Below are 18,205 nucleotides of genomic sequence, written 5' to 3' on the forward strand. Positions count from 1 at the left end.
GCAGATGGCTGAGAAGCTACCCAACTTACTTTTGTTTCTCTCTCTCTCTCTCTTGCGCTGACTTTCTCTGATCCTGACGTAGGGGGTGTGAGCAGGGGGGCTGTTCGCACACCTAGACGCTACGGACGCTCGTCTAAAAGTGCTGAAAGATTATCTTCACGTTGCTACCTTCTGTGTGCAGCTGCTTCCTGAAGCGACATGCTGCACGGTGCTTCGCATACTTAAAAGCTCAAAGGGCACGTATTGATTTTTCACTGTGTTTTCCTCTGTCTCTCTCTCTCCCTGCTCCTGACGGAGGGGGTGTGAGCTGCCGCCTTCAACAGCTTTGTACCGGCGGTGCTTCGCATACTTAAAAGCCAAACAGCCCTATTGATTTGTTTGGTTTTCTCTCACTTTCTGACATTCAGTGCTCCTGATGCGCACTCCTTTGAAGAGGAAGATATGTTTGCATTCTTTTAATTGTGAGACAGAACTGTCATCTCTGTCTTGTCATGGAGCACAGTTTAAACTTTTGAAAAAGAGACAAATGTTTGTTTGCAGTGTTTGAATAACGTTCCTGTCTCTCTACAACCTCCTGTGTTTCTGCGCAAATCTGTGACCCAAGCATGACAATATAAAAATAACCATATAAACATATGGTTTCTACTTCGCGGATTTTCTTATTTCGCGGGTGGCTCTGGAACGCAACCTCCGTGATGGAGGAGGGATTACTGTAGTTTGTTTTGCCACCACATGGCCTTTAAATGGAGTATTTAAATGGGCTACATGCCTGTCTCTGTATGGCTGCTGAGATAAACCTGTGTTCATCATGGTCTTCTCTTCAAGGTCAGATGGTAAGGTACAGGTAAAGGCAATGTGTACAACTTTATACCATTCTTACACAAAACAGAATGACCTCCAGTTCAAAGCCAATCATAAACAGCCATACTTTAGGCCAATACAATTAATTTTCCAGTCTCTTTCTGACTAGTTACCAATGAAAGTGCTCAGGTACAACTCATCACCCAGTTGCTATTTACTCAGTTTATGGCCTTCCAGCAGTGGATCGAAGTCTAAGCATAGTCACTATTGTCAAGCTGGTCTGATGCTCCATCTCCCTCACCATTAAATCCTCATCCTGAGTCAGTCCTAAAAACTGGGGTGTTGGTTAGGTAAACGTCAAAGCACCTCTGTTCTCATCAATGAAGTAAAACATGCTTCCTGAAACACTAATATTATATTTGCTTTGTCTAGTTTAAAAATAAAGATATGCAAAATATTTTTCAACTTATATGCTAGAAATCAGTCCACCACAAATAGCTTACTTTGTTAAGAAAAGCCAAGCAAAATGACACCTTTACTTTGTTAAGAAATCTAATATGAAATAATAATAATTCTTTACATTTACAGTATATAGAGCTTTTCTCGCCACTCAAAGCACTCTCAATCAGCTTGTCTATGCTCTGGCCTCTTGGATAATAGATCACTAGAAAATTACATTATCCTAAGACTGTAAATTACTGGTTATTTTGGATGCTCTATTAAGTATGCTCCTCATACAATAGATTACTAGCATTATTATTATAAAAATTCCAACTGAGTTTGTATACTTTGAACACTGTAATACTTTACTTACAACTTAAAAATATAATATTTGTTCTAACCTCTGTCAAAGAGTATTTGAAATCCATTCTTTGTTGTTCACTGTGTATTTGCGGTTAACTTTCTGCTTCTTTACTGTAATACTTTTGTCACGTTTCCCCTCAGTGTAATGGACCCACTCTAATCACCAAACCAAATCGGTAGAATATGTGCCACCTAATGGCATGATTAATGAAATGTAAGAAAAAATTATACCAGACTAGACATTAAGCCCGTTACAATAACAGGCGCTAGAACAGTAGTGCATAAACATTAGCAGGAACAGTCTATATTAAATGGCAAGGGACCTTGCCCTCATTCTGTTGCTTGTCTTAATTTTTTTTGTCAAAAATATTTTTGCAAGAAGCCTAAAGTAAAATAATAATAAAAATAAAATAGAAAGGTATATGACAATACAGTAAGTATAATTAATATTACATTTATCCTCTCCTCTGTGGCTGTTGATTGATGTGTTGTGTTTGTTTGAAGATCTCCTATCCTGCCTCTCTTTATTTTAGCTTGCTGTGGCGTCTCTTCAGCAAGTATTGTGCAGTTCCCCAGCAAGTATTTTAATCTGTGCTGGCGTGCAGCTCATTATTGTATGTGTGGCGTCTCCCCCGCAACGGATTTTATGTACGCGAAAATAAATCTACATTTAAAAGTCATCCTATTGTAATATCATGAAAATTCGTATATTTAGGAAAACCCCTTCAACGACTGACACTTTACCGGGCCAAGCTTCTTAATCTCAAATCTGACATCCTCAGAGTGAACACTTGCACAACAACAAACACTAATCCCACCTCTTTGGGGAAGCTGGTCTCCGCGTCTCAGTACCGATTCGATTTTTTGTCCCTTATGTTTTAGGTGTTACCTCATTTACCGAAATCCGATTGGATCAGCTGCGCGATATTTTATAGGTCCCGTCCTCTCTGTCTTGTGTGACGTGTCAGGCGGTCTTTGAAGCATCTGCTAGAGGCCGATGACTCTGCCACTCATTCCGCCCTTCCCTGTACTTCCGCCTTGTCCATAATATGCATTTAATTTTCTGTCACAACAGTGGGCAATCAGCAGAGTCTCCCCAGGAACTGATGATGATGTGTGGCGTGCAGCTGATAATCGTGGCTGTGGACGATTAACTTGCCCTACCCTGCTCTAGCTATTTAAATTTGTTTCAAACACTTTTTTTTCTTTTAATGGGAAAATTTTCAAACTTACAAAAAGACAGTTTTTGTTTTGACAGACAGTCCAGTCATGTATATCTACTGTGAAAATTAGTATCATACTTTCACTCATACATGATGATTGACCATTTGTTTGGTTGGAAAGATATAGCTTTCCCTTTGTCATGGAAAACTTTGGAAAATTAATCTATTCCTGTTTTCTTTTCATGTTACCAAAAATTGTTCATCAAAGCATATACACTTGGGGTTCCAATGTAATTTTTACCAAAGTGACCTATAACTAGAAGGTCTTCAGCTGCCCTAGTCAATAGTCAAGTGTGTTTTTTTTTTTTTTTTTGTGGGAAACTCAATTCTGGTGAGCAATACCCTGATGTTTAATCCTGTTGCATACAGGCCTTCTTTACTAAGGTAAAAACAGGATATACAATCGTCAATCATTTGATTTGGAAGAATGTGAACTATTTTCAGTTTTTTTTTTGCAGTTAAGTGAAAATTGCAAGTTTCCGATGGCAAAATTAGTCTTCAGCATTTGAGAAAAATATTTACCAAGTATTCCAAAGTTGAAAAGAAAAGAAGGTGCAGACTAATGATAACTTATTTGTTTGCTAAATCTCAGATCTTAAGATTGTTCTGCAATGACAGTTTTGATTTAAAAATTAAAGATAAAAAAATGAATGCAACAACAGTAAACAGGGATCTGAGTACCACTTCCTGCAAAAAATGTACTTCTGTACAAACAATTGCTAAATCCAAAGTTCATCAACTTACCTGCACAGCATTCTTTTGTGCCATTAAATACTGTACTGTATTTAAAAAAAATAAACTTTCCAAAACTTTCAAATTGTTAAAATGATTAATTCAATAGTGAAAATAGTAAATGTTAATGTAATTATAAGATATGAAGCCACTCAAGGTGACTAAAATAATATTAAGTTAACTTGCAGGAAAAGCACATTTTTTCCAGTCATCAGTCGTTTTTAAATTATGTTGGCTTAGCATGAATTGAATGCAGTTTAAGTAACGCCATCATTGGCCTTCTGGAATGAAGACTTCTGAATGATATATTCGGGCAACTATAAAACACACCCTTTAGTGCTGTGGAGAGAGAATGAGAGAAATACTGCCAAAGAGCTAAATCACAGAAATGCTTATAGTATGCTGTCGGGTCTTGCAACATGTTGCCAGTAAAAACATTTGGGTCCATTTCCACCAACCAAAAGGAACATCTGCCAAATTCTGCTTAAAAAATGTAAAGATGAGAAAACCAGCAGTAATCACTGTACGTAGTCAAGCAGGGCCCTCTGCCAATGATTATGACAGCACAAGAAAGAAACCATCATTGCTGTTGCACTCACTCATTTCTCAAATCCCTGGGACTTCCCATGTATCAGCAGAATAAACATAACTTGAGCTTTAAACCAGACCATTGCTTATTAAGTGAAAACAATGTTAATGGTCTCTTTTCTACAAGCACAACCAAGTACACAAAAAACATAAGGGTATGTCAAGTAGAAATGCCAGAAGTATTTTACACTATGGAGCCATTCCAAAAAAGCTTAAGGTAATAAAGCTGGGCACAACTGCAAACCAACACCAAAACATGAACCCTGCTGTGAATAATGGCTAGGGTAGCATTATGTTTGGAGCTACTTTGCTACATCAGAGCCTGGAAAGCCTGTAATCACAAAAGGAACAATGAATTAAAAAATATATCTAGAAATTTTACAGGAGAAATTAAAGAATAGCAGTCCTTCACCCGATGCTTAACATAATTTGGTTGATGCAACTAGACAATGACTCAAAACATATAAGTAAAACAACTGAATGCCTTAAAACATTAAAGAATTCTTGCAATGGCCAGGTCAAAGTCAATTTAGTTACTGTGGCATGACTGGCATGACCTGAAGAGATCTGTTCGCACAAAGAATCCCAGAAACATTAAACAGCAACAGTTTTGTAGGGAGGAATACACTAAACTTCCTGTTAACTGTTGTGCATGTCTGATCGGCAAAGGTGGAAAACTTTTACTGGAGGACATTGCTGCTAAAGGAGGATCTACCAGCTACTAAATACAAGGACTCATATGCTTTTTTCAACCTGGACTGTCAATAATAAAAAATGTGTTCAGCTTTAATAAGAAGTAGTTCAGATATTTGTGTGTGTCTATTATTGTGACTTATCTGAAGAGGAGACCACATGTTATAAATAATTAATGTAAAAAAACATAATTGCAAAGAGTTCGGAAACTTTTTCTAGCAATTGTATGCAGCAATATCGCCAGCTTTAAATTAACACTAAGAGCATTTATAGGTCCACTCTCTCCTTACATACACTTATAAGAGTTACTTTGACACTTATACAATTGTCACTGTAAATGTTGCTGTTTAATTTCAGATAAAGGTATATTTTGCACCAAACCTTTGAAATTCTAGTATTCTACTCATTAGAATATTTATCCCCCGATTAAGTTTCACAATGACAGTATTAAATTGTTCAGTCTGATGGATGCCAATGCTAATTCCTTCAGTCACATTCTGTGCAGTGTGGCAGGTGGCCGAGTGCAGCCCTCAATCAGCCGCCTATATAACGAGCCGCCGCCCTACAATCAAGGCTGGAGTCGGGTAGGAGGTGGACAAGGCCGGTGCAGAGGGGGTGAGGAGAGGCCCGAGTGTGTTGTGTGAAGAAGAGAGAGAAGGCTGAAGGAGCCAGGACTTTGGGAGACTGTGGGGTTTGTTGGTGTGGTGCATGTAAGGACTTGTAAATAATAGTGACTTTGTAAATAAACATGTGGTGATGGCTGTAAACGTGTCTGCCTGTCTGTGTCCGGGACACACCCTTTCACAGCAGATTGTGCAAGTTCTAATCAGAGTCAAAGTCAAAGCTAACTTTATTGTCACCTCAACCATATACAAGTATACAGACAGACGAAATTGCGAAGCTCAGGGTCCACAGTGTAACAACATGAAGTGCAAATAATAAATTAAAAAACAAACAAGACAAGACTTTGTGCAAAGACAAGACAAAGAAGTCAATGTGCCTTCATAGGGTTTCTTTCTCACCCCCCAATTGCCAGTTGTAACTTGGGCCAGTGTGTGTTACAGTGGGCCCTGTGTTACACTGCTATCCTGTCCAGACATGGTTCCTGACTTTTAGTCAGTGTTGCCAGAATAGGATCTATTGCCTCCTTAAACCTAATCATGCTTACATCAGTAAATTAATCTGACCCAGAAATATTAAACTAAACTAAACATATCTTTATTTTACTGTTCTTATCTCTCCCTGTTGAGTTTCTCATCCACTAGCATGATCACTTGCTATTGAATTAAACCACTTGTTTTCTCAGTGCAGTCAACATGTTTAACAGAGGCTCAGATGCCCTCTGGTGGATGGACTTTTTTTCTTAAGAAAATTAATAGGTCACATCCACAAACTAATAATAAGAAAAACAAAATATACAATTATTCTAGATTAAGCCCTGTAATATATGTGTTGACGTGTTTTCAAAAGATTTATGACTCATATGCACTCTACAGCTATTACTGCATTAAAAGTTTAGCAGAGATTGCAAATGTAAAAACAAACCATGGAAGGAGAAAAGCATTATGTATAAAAGCAGGAATGGAAAACAAAAATTTAAATACAATGAATAAATCAAATTAAACGACTTAATTGCTACAACTCATATTTTTAAGTTGATAAAATGAATACACCTTTTTTTTTTTTAACTTAAAATTGTTAAGTCTGAATTTATAGAAGGCTAAAATTGCGGCTCTTTAACACTAACCAACCTATCAACAGTACTCCATGCTCAGATGCATGGAGTACCGATGATGGACTAATTTGTGTTAAAGAGCCACACTGCTTTATTTTAACATTATCTTGTTTTGTGCATTTACTGTGCAAAAAAGAAGACACTTGATATCATTCTAGTGTGTGGATTAAAACAGTTTCAAGTAATTTTCTTAATGCCATAAACATCTTGTTTAATTATCCTTTAGTGAACCTGTTCACACTTCACTCTCCCAAGGTGTTCAGGGATCAGCATTAAGTATACAGTAGCTGACTCAGCTACCTGGGAGACTAATATTGCTTCAGCAAAATGTAAAAAAATAACCCTATTATTTTTCCAGGTTTGCATTTTAAGAAGGAAACTCTTAAACAATGATGGAACCTGATGTGTAATTCATTTCTAAAATTTTAAGCCAGGTAACACTGCACAAGGAAACTCAACTCAGTCTTCCTTTAATGTTGGAACATGGTGGGTTAGCCAGTATCGGAATATTAAAATATGCTGGAATATGCTTTTTGAGTAGCCACAAATATTACAATATTTCTTAGGCATCACTCTGCTGTTTTCTGCAGAGTTGGAGCACATGGCTCTAACTGTATAATTCCATAAAATTATGATGGCAATAAAATGTCAGCAACTTTGTGTCATTCCTTTTCATGCTGCAAAATAACAAGGATCCCAGAGAGATAAAAGCCCAGTAACTATTCTAACAGGTATATGCAGTGCGCCTTTTCTCAGATAATATTGCAGCATTCAATTAACTACTATGTGTCAAGTTAATATCAGCTGTAGACTGAAATTAGAAAAGAGAACCATGAAATAATATTGTGCTTAAAACCACAATGAACATTACCCCATACAAGAGGGTAAACAGCTGCACTAGTTTCCTCATGTAGTCATTAACATTAATTAACACAATCTATTAACTTATTAAAATATCAGATTAATTGAAAACTGTGAAAGCATTTGATTTTATTCTCCCTTCATCAATAATGAATAATGCACACCACATCTGCCAAGAGAGCTCTGATGAGTACTGTATTTTGCTTGGTCGGTAGAGTGGACATTAATCTTCAACATTGAAGTGCTAAATATATAGGCAAGCACTTCAAATGCAACCTCCTGAAATGATGATAAATTCAGGGCTTCCTAAATTCAAGCAGCTGTTTCATTCAGTAATTTTGGACATTTTTTCTGGCATATCCACCATGGATGCACACAGTGCCACTCTGAGCATACACTTTTCTTGCCTTAGAAATCCTTTGGCTCATAGGAATGTGCAAAGTTGAAAATTGTACAGAAAACGGTATAATTTTATTTTGTGACAGATTTCTGAAGAAATATTACTTTTTTTTGCCGGGAAGTCATTATTACCTTCAGAAGGAAAATCAGAACTCAAACAGTATTTTGCAGGTACTACTTAATGAGATATCACTTTGCAAAGTCTTCCATCAGTGATATTCTGTTTGACATAAGTAACACATAAAAATAATAAAACTAAATTTTGTGCATGCCAGAGGCATGTAAGCATTGTCTAAGACTGCAGTAAAAAGAGTAAAAACTAAACAAAAGCCAGTCACATACAATATAACGAATAAATAAATCTTATGGTTGCTTACATCACTTTCCAGCAGAACAGACTGGCAAAACTCAGCTTATAGTAGAGAATTTATACTGTATTCAGGCAAAAATCCATTTCTAACACAGTAGAGTACAGAAGGTTTTTCCCACTTGAAAGAGACTGAGCTATTCCCAAAATATTTTGTCAAGCAATTTAAAACACCTCATAGTGAATGCTTCTCTTCTTCCACAGTTTCAGATTAAAAAAAAAAAAAAAAAAAAAAAAAACTATAAAATTCTACCAACTAAAACCAGAAGCAAATGATCTATCACTTAGCCGTTCTTTTACAACTCCCATGTCAGAATGTAGCGAAAACATTTACTAGAATAAACATCTACAGTACCTTTGACCCCTCCAAATGGGCCACTGACCATGTTGCAAGCTGTCCTCTGCAGGTTGTGTTCATAAACCAGTCTTAACTGGTACTGATTCCCATGTTCCACTGTGCCAGCAATGCCTATAAAGAATTGCAGGGTATAAATGGCAATACATTTTTGAATTAGTGTGGTCTATAAACAATTTAACATTTCTATTTGTACAACTTTAATCATCTTCCTTAAATTTTAAATATATAAAAAAATATTCTGTTTGTAAATGTCTACTGTAGTCACTTTACAGAGAAACCCTAATTTAATACTACCAGTCTTTTGTGAGTCACACATTCTTCTTTTCAAAACATATTTCAAAGCTTCCTTTTTTCATTTTCTGCTCTCCACAGGAGTAGCTCTGCTGCAGCCACCCATAGGAAGGCTGCTCGCATTATGAAGGGGACGGGGGAAAGCCCTCAGAAGCCTCATCGCCGGAACAGTCAAAACCGTCGGAGAGCCAATGGGGTCAGGCCTGTTGTGGATCAGAACTGGTGTGGTGCTGAGGCATCGCCCACTGCACAGCAACACATGGGTCACAATTTAAGGCGGTGGCCCATCCGGGTAAACATGTGGAACGTCTTGTCTCTCCAGCATGATGATCATCTTCCTCTGCTGTTGATTAGCTTCCTAAACTCCGTACTTCAGCGACAGCACTCTCCGAGATGCGTAGACCTTGGACTGGCCAGATCTCTGTAGGTGGGCATACCTTGTATTGGTCTGGTCACTCTGATGGCTGTCATACTTAGGGAGTAGCTGTTGTTGTGGCAGATCGGCTCTTTCCAATGGTGTCTAATGTCGCTCCTTTCAATGAGTATATTATAAGACTCAGATTACGGCACTCTCTGCGTGCCCTTTATGTTGTCTCAGTGTATGCTTCGACCATGGTGAGTGATGTCTCAGTGAGGGAAAAATTTTATTTGCAACTTCACTTGGTGGTTGATGGGTGCCCACAAAGTGGCACTCCTCTGGTCGAGTGACTTCAGTGCAACCACTGGCACTGACAGGTCTGGCTATGAGGATTGTGTCAGTCCCCATGGGTCTGGTGACTGTGGTGAAAGTGGCTCCATGTTCCTTGACTTTGCAAAATGTCAGGGCTGCGGATCACTAGATCCTGGATCTAGAGCCCTGAGCCACATCATTAGACTTGGTACTCCAATACTGGTGATGCGTTGAAGAAGACTGATCATATGTTTGGCAGATGTTGGAGGCTCCTTCAGAACAGCAGGGTCTACAGTAGTGCCCAGTTTGTGAATTCTGACCACAGACTTGTTGTTGCTACTCTGAAGATCCAGCTTTGGTCTAGTAAGTTTCCACCTACTAAGAGAAGGAGGCTGGACCTGGTCAGGCTCCAGAATCAGGCTGTTTCTAATGAAATTGCATGCAGTTTGTGCGAGGAGCTTGCAGAGTTCAGTGCAACTACTGATCCTAATGTGATGTGGGAGCCCTCCCATGATAAGACCCTGAAGGTTGCCGAGTGTTCTGTTGGCGTTGTTGGTGTTCCCAGAAGGAAGTGTTTAATCTTACAGGGCATCCTGGATATTATTGACAGGAGATGCAGTGCATGGCTTGATTGGAACTCCGGTCTGTACCAGGAATTGTGAAGGACGGCTGTGAGGGCTCTCAGGGCAAATAAGGAGACGTTTGTTAGAGGAATCTGAGAGCAAATGACACACCATCTATGGTCTAATGACCCATGTTCTGCTTACAAAGGAATCAAAGCCTTATACACATCCAAATCTGTTACCCAGAAAGTCACAGTCAGAGTGGGTGATGGAACGGTCCTTACGAATGACGCTGCAATTGTGACCTGCTGGCTGAGTTTTCTGAGCAGCTGTTTAAAGCTGACCTTCCTTCTAAGACGCTGGCCAACTCTGAGTCCATGGTACTTAAGGCTGATCCTCCAATTAGCTGTGAACCACCCAATCTCAGTGAGATTGCACAGGTGGTGAACCAGCCGAGGGTAGGGAAGGCTGCAGGGATCTGTGGTATCTGAGGTGAACTTCTCCAGGCTCTTCGCATTAAAAAATGATTGCGTCTAAATGTATATTCAGTGGCTGTAGTTTACATTGCCGCATCCTAAATAAGTTTTGTAAAGAACTAAATGTGCTGCAAAAATGTACATCTGTGCATTCTCCAAACTGAAAGAATGTATAACACCCTTATTTTTAACTGCTATTCCATTTGCATGATGAATTTGCAATATGTTTCAATATGTGAATGGTTTATCATTGACAGCTTTTCAAAGACAGTCATTCAAATTACTCAGTGGTTACATAGACTATAGCCTGATATTCTGTACATGCAGAGTAGACAGCTTTACTCATTGGGGTAAGGAGATGTTGATGTATTTCAGAGCTTAGACTTTGTGAAGCATTAAACAGTAGTTCTCTAATGATAAATAAAGACCCTATTAAAAGATTGTCTAGGGCTGTCAGGTCATTTCATTAGGTGGCATAGGTGGGCCGCTTAGGACACTGACATCCGAGTGGCTCCATTTAGGTAACTCAAGGGATGCATGTCCCAGACACCAAAGGAAACCTAGGGCTCAATATGGGCTTCGACCATTGCTGTATTCAAATACACTTAAATGCACTGTCACTGTAGTCAAGTATATTTTAATACAGACATAGTTAAAAGTTCAATACATGTACATTTGTGCTCGATATACCTTTGCATGCTTAATTATTAATTTAGCTTTTTGATTTTTTTGTTTGCAATGCATCTGCAAAGCATTCAATGCTAATTTTTTGTGCAATGAGCAGCCTTCACTTGAAAAACACAGCTTATCACAAAAATTGGATTTTCTGCACATGGAAAGTGACATGATGAAGGAGAAATGTGGAACTTTGCTGAGTAAGCGATGAATGCTTTTCTGACACTGGAAATACTCTTTGAAAATGATGATTTTAAAGCCATAAAAGGATTTTTTTTTTCCTTTTTTATGAGATAGTAAGCCAGCATTTGTTTGCTACAATAAATACTCAATGAATCTAATATAAAACAACAGGAAATCAAAGATCACAGTTTAAGTGAAATGGAATTTTTAGGGTACTGGAGAAGTGTTTAAAATCTGTTGCTAGTACACCCGTAAACCACAAAAGCAGAGCAGCACAATCGAAAAATATCTCTGTTTTATAAATGACAATACAATCTTGCAATTAAAAATTATAAAAATGATGATCGTGGAACTGATGCGCAAAACACATGAAAAAAGTGAAAATATAGCATGCAGGACAGTGTGTCTTTAGTAACATGAAGTAGAAGTTAACCTGAAGGCATGACGGAATAACTATAATACTTTCTGCAAGAGCCTGAAATAGACACTAAGTCAGGCAAACCATCTGAGTGGTGGAGCCTTAACTTGAATCATTTGAAGTACAAATAGCTATAATAATCTATTTTGTATTCATGTTTTGTTATAAAATATAAAACATCTGAAAAAAATGTTATTGTAATCAGCACCAGTAGCAAAAATCTCTCAATGGTCAGGTTCTAATAAATATAATTGAGAATGTGGCATGTGTGACAGGGCTTTTGTGCCTTAAGGTTTTCCATTTCAAACTGGCCTAAGAGGAGAGGCCAAAAAAACAGCAATCCATAACTCTCTAATCACAAGGTGAAGAGTGAGGGTCTCATGCAGTTCTAATTGGATGACAGGCAAGATTGGGATGGGACCGAGCATACTAAATCTTGGAAAAGTTAAGTGGCTCTTAGCATGTGTAACATAACTTCTCTGGCAGGGAAGGAGCTGGAACTTATGCATGACATTGAAAAATACCTGCTACATATAGTCAGACCAACCTAAATGGGCAGTGTTGTCTTTTCTACTGTGGTCTCTCTCCTACTGCTAAAGTGGCCTAATCAGGTGGATGTGGAACTACTAAGAAACCCCTGGATGGTATCTGTACAGGTCTTGTTCAGACGGACAAGAGAGTCAGCTGAATGGGACCCTGAGCTGCACAGATGGCTATTTTGACTGTTTGTGCATATATAGTGAATTATTATTCTATTTGACCTTTCTAGTGATACTGAATTTGGTGTTCAAATGGGCATCACCTGCTGACTGTGTACTGTACTGGGAAACTTTCAATGCTCACATGGCAAATGATGGAGATGCCTTTAGGAGTCAGATTGTGATGAACAACCTTCCTGATCCAATTCAGAGTGGTGAATTAGTATCAGATTTCCATGCTAACAAACAGAATTGAAATGTTCAGAATTATGAAGGGAATTGGTACAGTTGAAGAACACAGGGACACAGTTGGAAACTCATTAAGGATAAATTTCGTACAAATATTAGGAACATGGAATAAGCTACCAAGTAGTGTGGTAGACAATAGGACTTTAGGGATACTTAAAACTAGTCTTGATGTTTTTTTAGAAGAATTAAAAGTGGATAGGACGGTGAGCTTTGTTGGGCTGAATGGCCTGTTCTCATCCAGATTGTTCTAATGTTGTAATAGAACAAAGGCTTTATGCTCTGGATACTTGTGGAAAGAGATGAGTTGAGCTATCAGCTGATCACCACTTGATGGTGAGATGGTCCGGCCACATAAAGACAGCCTGCTATGCAGGTCAGGAAGATCCAAACAGCTAGTGAGAAGCAACTTGCAAATGTACAAAAATGTTGAGAATGAATTCAATTCCCGGCTCCAGAAGAACTTCTTCTGTATCTTGGGAGAGGTCAAGGACATTGAGTCTAAAATGGGAAAGGGAAATGGATAAGCCAAAGAAAGAAGTCTTCTAAGTAAGGTTAGCAGGAAGGTCTCCAGATGTGACAGAGATTCTGATAGGCCAACAAGTTGGCTGTTGCAGTAATGACCACAGTGAAGGCCTATGTGTGGGTGGAGTCTGGTGAGGCCATGGAGAATGCTCAAACAGCCTCAAAAAAGCTCAGTCAAACTATTCAACAACACAGGAAGTGTATCAGGAAAATCATCCAGAATGTACGAGATGGTTTTCAGTAAGGTTGGGGAAAACGTTGACCTCATCTGGGGATATTATTGAGAGTTGGAAGGACCCCTTTGAGGAACTGCTTATCTGGCCGAATTGTGGAACAGTGCAACAACTCATCATCCTTGCACAGATGCTGAAGGGGTAACGAAAATTTGTCAATCTTGTCTACACAGGCTTTGTGGTTTTAGAAATTGCTAATAATCATGGACCCAATCATGGAACTGTTATGGTGGCCCCTTCACAACCAGAAATTAGGTTTGGATAACCACAGTTATCTTCTTCAATAGTGGTGTTCCATGACAGAACAGCACAATTTTGTAAAAAAATAAAAATAAAAAATAACTACTACATGTAGATATTTAAAAAAAACCCTTCTCATACAGTGGACACCCAAAAAGCTTTGTTTCATAGTACATCCACCCTGCCCTGTGCTATCTATTAGAAACTGCTACAAGAATATGAGGTTCAAGAGCCACTGATGAATGCACTTCTTGCATTTGCACAGCAAGAGCTGTACTGTATTCACATATTTGATATTAAGTTGAGTCTATTCATTTTGGGTGTTGGACTGCCAAAAGAGCATTTCATCTCCTGTTCATGACTGTCCTTGATTTTACAGCTACCTTCACAACTGTCAATATCACATTCCTGTGTCCTAAGATTTTACGGTTATGTTAAAATTAAGTTGTTTTTATTAGTTTTAGTGTTATACCATAGTTAAAATTGATTAGCCATATAAAGAGTATCTAAGTTGCATTAGAATAATGCAATAAAAAATAAACACTGACATTTCAATTGAAGAAAAAGAACAATTAATTTCAGAAGGATGGTACAGCAACAAGTCTATCTGCTAACCCACTGAAACATCTGATGCAAAATTTCATTAATCACTTCATAACTGATGTAAACAAAGCTTACTAATTCATCTTTTTTTAACTAATGTCACTACCTTCAGTATTCCAAGTTCAACATGTTGTCTAACTCACGTTTACAAAACTGGAGATGGTAGGTAGATTGAGGTGAAGTGCGTAGAATAAAAGGAAAACAAATTACTCACCAGACACAGAAAAAACTGTTAGTTTTCTGGGGTGTAATGCAGCCAGATGAAGCAACTCTGTACCTCTAAGGAAAAAAGTTAGTTAGTCAATGGTATTCTTAACATGACTGCATGTATAACAATTAAATAACAACAGAATGCCTAGAAAAGCTACTAGTAGGTTTTGCTAAAGCTCTTAAGCATATTTATCACAATAATCAAAATTATACTTTTTAAAACAATTTTTAATCTTTAATAAGCACTAAAACATAGTAATTCAGGAACAGCTTTCTATTAAATTATTATATATAAATATACAAATGAAGGATAAGGTAGATGAGGTTTACACTGGACTGGCATAAGTATATATATTTACATGGGTGACTATATAAAAATACAACATTAGATATATGAGATAAAAAATACCAAAGAAGAATAATTTGTAATAAACTACAGCAGACAATTGAGCAGCTCAAGGATACAAAGAGAAGGACTAGTGCTTAGTTATATGTATGATGTTTTAATAGTCTACTAATGATTAAATCTGACAAGACAGAATTAGCAAATGCAATAATCACCTAATATATCATCTACAATAAACTTATGAAGGAAGTTTTTAAGAAATCTTTACCCCACAAAATCCGTTCACATTTAAACTTAACTAATCCTTTACAGTAATGACAAGCTGTTAACAAATGTAGCATGAATATTTGGCTTTATTTAGCATTCTGTACCACATGTCAGAACTGAAGCAGAATGAAAACGCAAAGGTAAACAATGTATGTGTTTAAGTTTAAAAAGAGTGACAGGAGATTTAAATTTTACTAAAGGCTAATAGATGCATAGTTTTATGCAAGCTTTTTTTCAACTCAGGCCCAGTTGACCTGATAGCTACAAAAATTTCAAAAAATACTCAGAATGTTTTGTCTATATTTTGTATCAGTGCTCACGGAATCATTAGGTGACCAGCTATCAACCCCCCATAAACACACACAGGACTGGCATCACTATGGACTTTTTTTGACTTTATGAAGTTCTTGCATTTTTTTTTGCTTGCCAATTTTGCATTTGAATGTTGGTCTGGCTTTTGCAGTATGTACTGTACAGTGATCTAAGCCAGAGGTTCCCAAACCTTCTTAGGCTGAAGCCCCTCAAAACGTTGTACCACCTGGTCAAACCCAGCGTTGTGAAGTTTAGCATAACCTTAGATTCTTGGTTACTGCCAACAGTAATCACAAAGAATAATTTTGGGTAACAGTAGACCTGATAATCAAAGTAAATGTTTAACTACAACAGACATTGATACAAATATGATCAAATGTTGTGGGTTATGCCTTTTGGCCAATGGTTCCCAGCCTTTTTTTCTTGACATAGCCTCTCCAGGAACTAAATGTTTTGAAATACCACAGTTTGTTTCATCTTAAAATGTTAAGTGCAGTACTGAACTCTTATTAGACACAAATAACTAAAGGTGATGTTTCTTCGACCCCCCCATCCCTAATATTGGATTTTGGGATATCTAACAAGAGATTACTGATATTTTTTTGTAAGGGTGGGTCTCTTTTAATTCTTCTTATGCAGATCAATTTTTTCTTTAAATAATTATTTTTTAAAGAACAGTACTATGGTTTGATATGGAATAAATAAAATAAAATTTCCATACATTTAACTTACAAAATTTATACCGTTACATATAAAATCATATCAAAAGAAGTATTCACAAGTTACATACTCCTTCGAGTCAAAAAAAACAGCGAAGTGATTTATAGTCAGTTTCGAGGCTACACAGTTTGGCTTCTTTGTTCTCCCTGCTCCTGTATTTATTTTTTGAAGAAGAATGAAGGTTCCTGAACACCGACAACTCTGTCTGAAACAAAAATTTTCCACTTTTGATTAATATTAGCAAACACTAAAATGAATTCTTAACATTCGTCTTTACTCCACATTGTATATTCTTCTGCATTACTCTAACAATTTCTACAAATTGTACAAAAATGAAGGTACACTAAAATGTTTACCAAAACTAAAAATATTGTAATGTTGATGGTTTGGACCTGACAGAGATGAAGTGGGAGAGTGAGACAGACACACACTGTGCAAACTTCTTGTTAGGGAGTGGAAGGCATAAGAAATGACAGCACCTGTTAAAAGGCTGTTTTTTGCAAAAAAGCTTTGGTTTTGATGAGTGGTTTCCAGGCAGTCTTGATTCTGGCATGAATCGACTTGAAGTAGTGGGGAGCAAGAGAGTGTGGTTAGGTTCTACCCCTTGTAAGCATAGTGAGACTTCAAATGGATGTGCAGACGGAAGAGGAGAATGATTTGAGGCAGGGTGGGGGAGACCAGAGTGAAGTCTTGCAGCAGGAGCACTGTGAGACAGAGCAGTGCAGTGGAACTGAAGCAAAGCCAAGAACAGAGGTACAGGTTCAGCCTCTATATTTGTTTTAAGGGCCACTTTTCCCACTTTGTGTGTGGGTGTTGGTGTGTGTGTGTTCCGACATCGTCTGAGAGCTGCTTGCATGTCAAACAGGTTGTAAATTGCAGCTCTAGTTAGTAACTATATTGATATAGGACTTCTTTAAAACCAAGCAACATACAGTATGACGTTTTGAGTAATACTTATTTATAAACTATGTGAGAATATTTAAAGACAATATTAAAAATGTCTTTTTTTTATATATAAAGACTAAGTAGGGCTGCCACAGACTCCAAAGAGCAGCATGGCAGGGCTGCAGTGCACAGTTTTAAATGCCTTGTTCTATGCCAGTTTTCTGTGAAAAGCAAAATACAATAATAAATAATTGCTTCTACTTGGCTTTTCAGATCAAAGTGATAAATAAACATTTCATCTTTACCACAATTTCTTAGATAGGCATGCTATTTTTTTCTTTTTTTCCTGCACAACACAAGAGTGGATTATTATTTAACTTACTTTGAAGAGTTTTACACCTATTGTGTTCATTGCATATTTACAGAAGGCATTGCTTGCTAATTGAGATGTAATGTCTGCTCAGTATTAATTTTAGATAAATAAAAGCAAGTTAAGTGGTTACCACTGCCAACTCAAAAACTGAGCATCAGCATCAGTTGCATAAACAGTCGCTGAGAAAGCTCTTCCTACCCCTGAACAAACAGCAATCACTAAGGAATCCCGGCGATGAATACTTACAGTATTTGTTTGTGCATTTTCATTCAGATAGCATAAAAATGAGGAGTGTGCTACCTTTGACTTTCTCATATACTGAGATATAGGAAAAGCTCATCAGAACAACTTCCAGTTGCGCAATATTTCTCAAATATCATATCTCTTTGTTTCTCATCATAGCTAGTTGATAATATCGATACACAATTACGAGGTGTGATCAAAAAGTACGGTGAATATTGATGCAGAGCACCATCCAAGAGCAACGCAAAACAATTTAATGCAGGTTCGGACATGTCCATCCTAGAGCCTAGTTTGTGACAAGTTTCAATTTGTTTGATACTGTCAGTCGTTTGTAAGCTACTGTTGAGTTCAAGTGTGTTTTCAAGTTTGTTGTTAATAATGGATATCGAGCAACGCATTAACATGAAATTTTGTTTCAAATTGCAAAAAGCTCCGGAAACTCATCAGATGTTAAAATCAGTTTATGG

At 37.6% G+C, this 18,205-nt stretch overlaps 1 protein-coding gene across 3 annotated transcripts in view; it reads right to left on the reverse strand.

Annotated features, from left to right (window-relative positions):
- Positions 1-18,205, reverse strand: part of bbs9 (Bardet-Biedl syndrome 9) — a 425,985-nt gene that overhangs the window by 378,230 nt on the left and 29,550 nt on the right. For all 3 annotated transcript variants that reach the window (XM_051935893.1, XM_051935892.1, XM_051935891.1), the window contains exons 4-5: positions 14,597-14,661; positions 8,559-8,672 (exon numbers count right to left, since the gene is read on the reverse strand). In XM_051935893.1, coding sequence (XP_051791853.1) covers positions 8,559-8,672; positions 14,597-14,661 — 179 coding nt within the window. The remainder of the gene's footprint in view (positions 1-8,558; positions 8,673-14,596; positions 14,662-18,205) is intronic.

Source organism: Erpetoichthys calabaricus, chromosome 13 (genome assembly GCF_900747795.2).
Source record: "Erpetoichthys calabaricus chromosome 13, fErpCal1.3, whole genome shotgun sequence".
NCBI classification, from domain to species: Eukaryota; Metazoa; Chordata; class Cladistia; order Polypteriformes; family Polypteridae; genus Erpetoichthys; species Erpetoichthys calabaricus.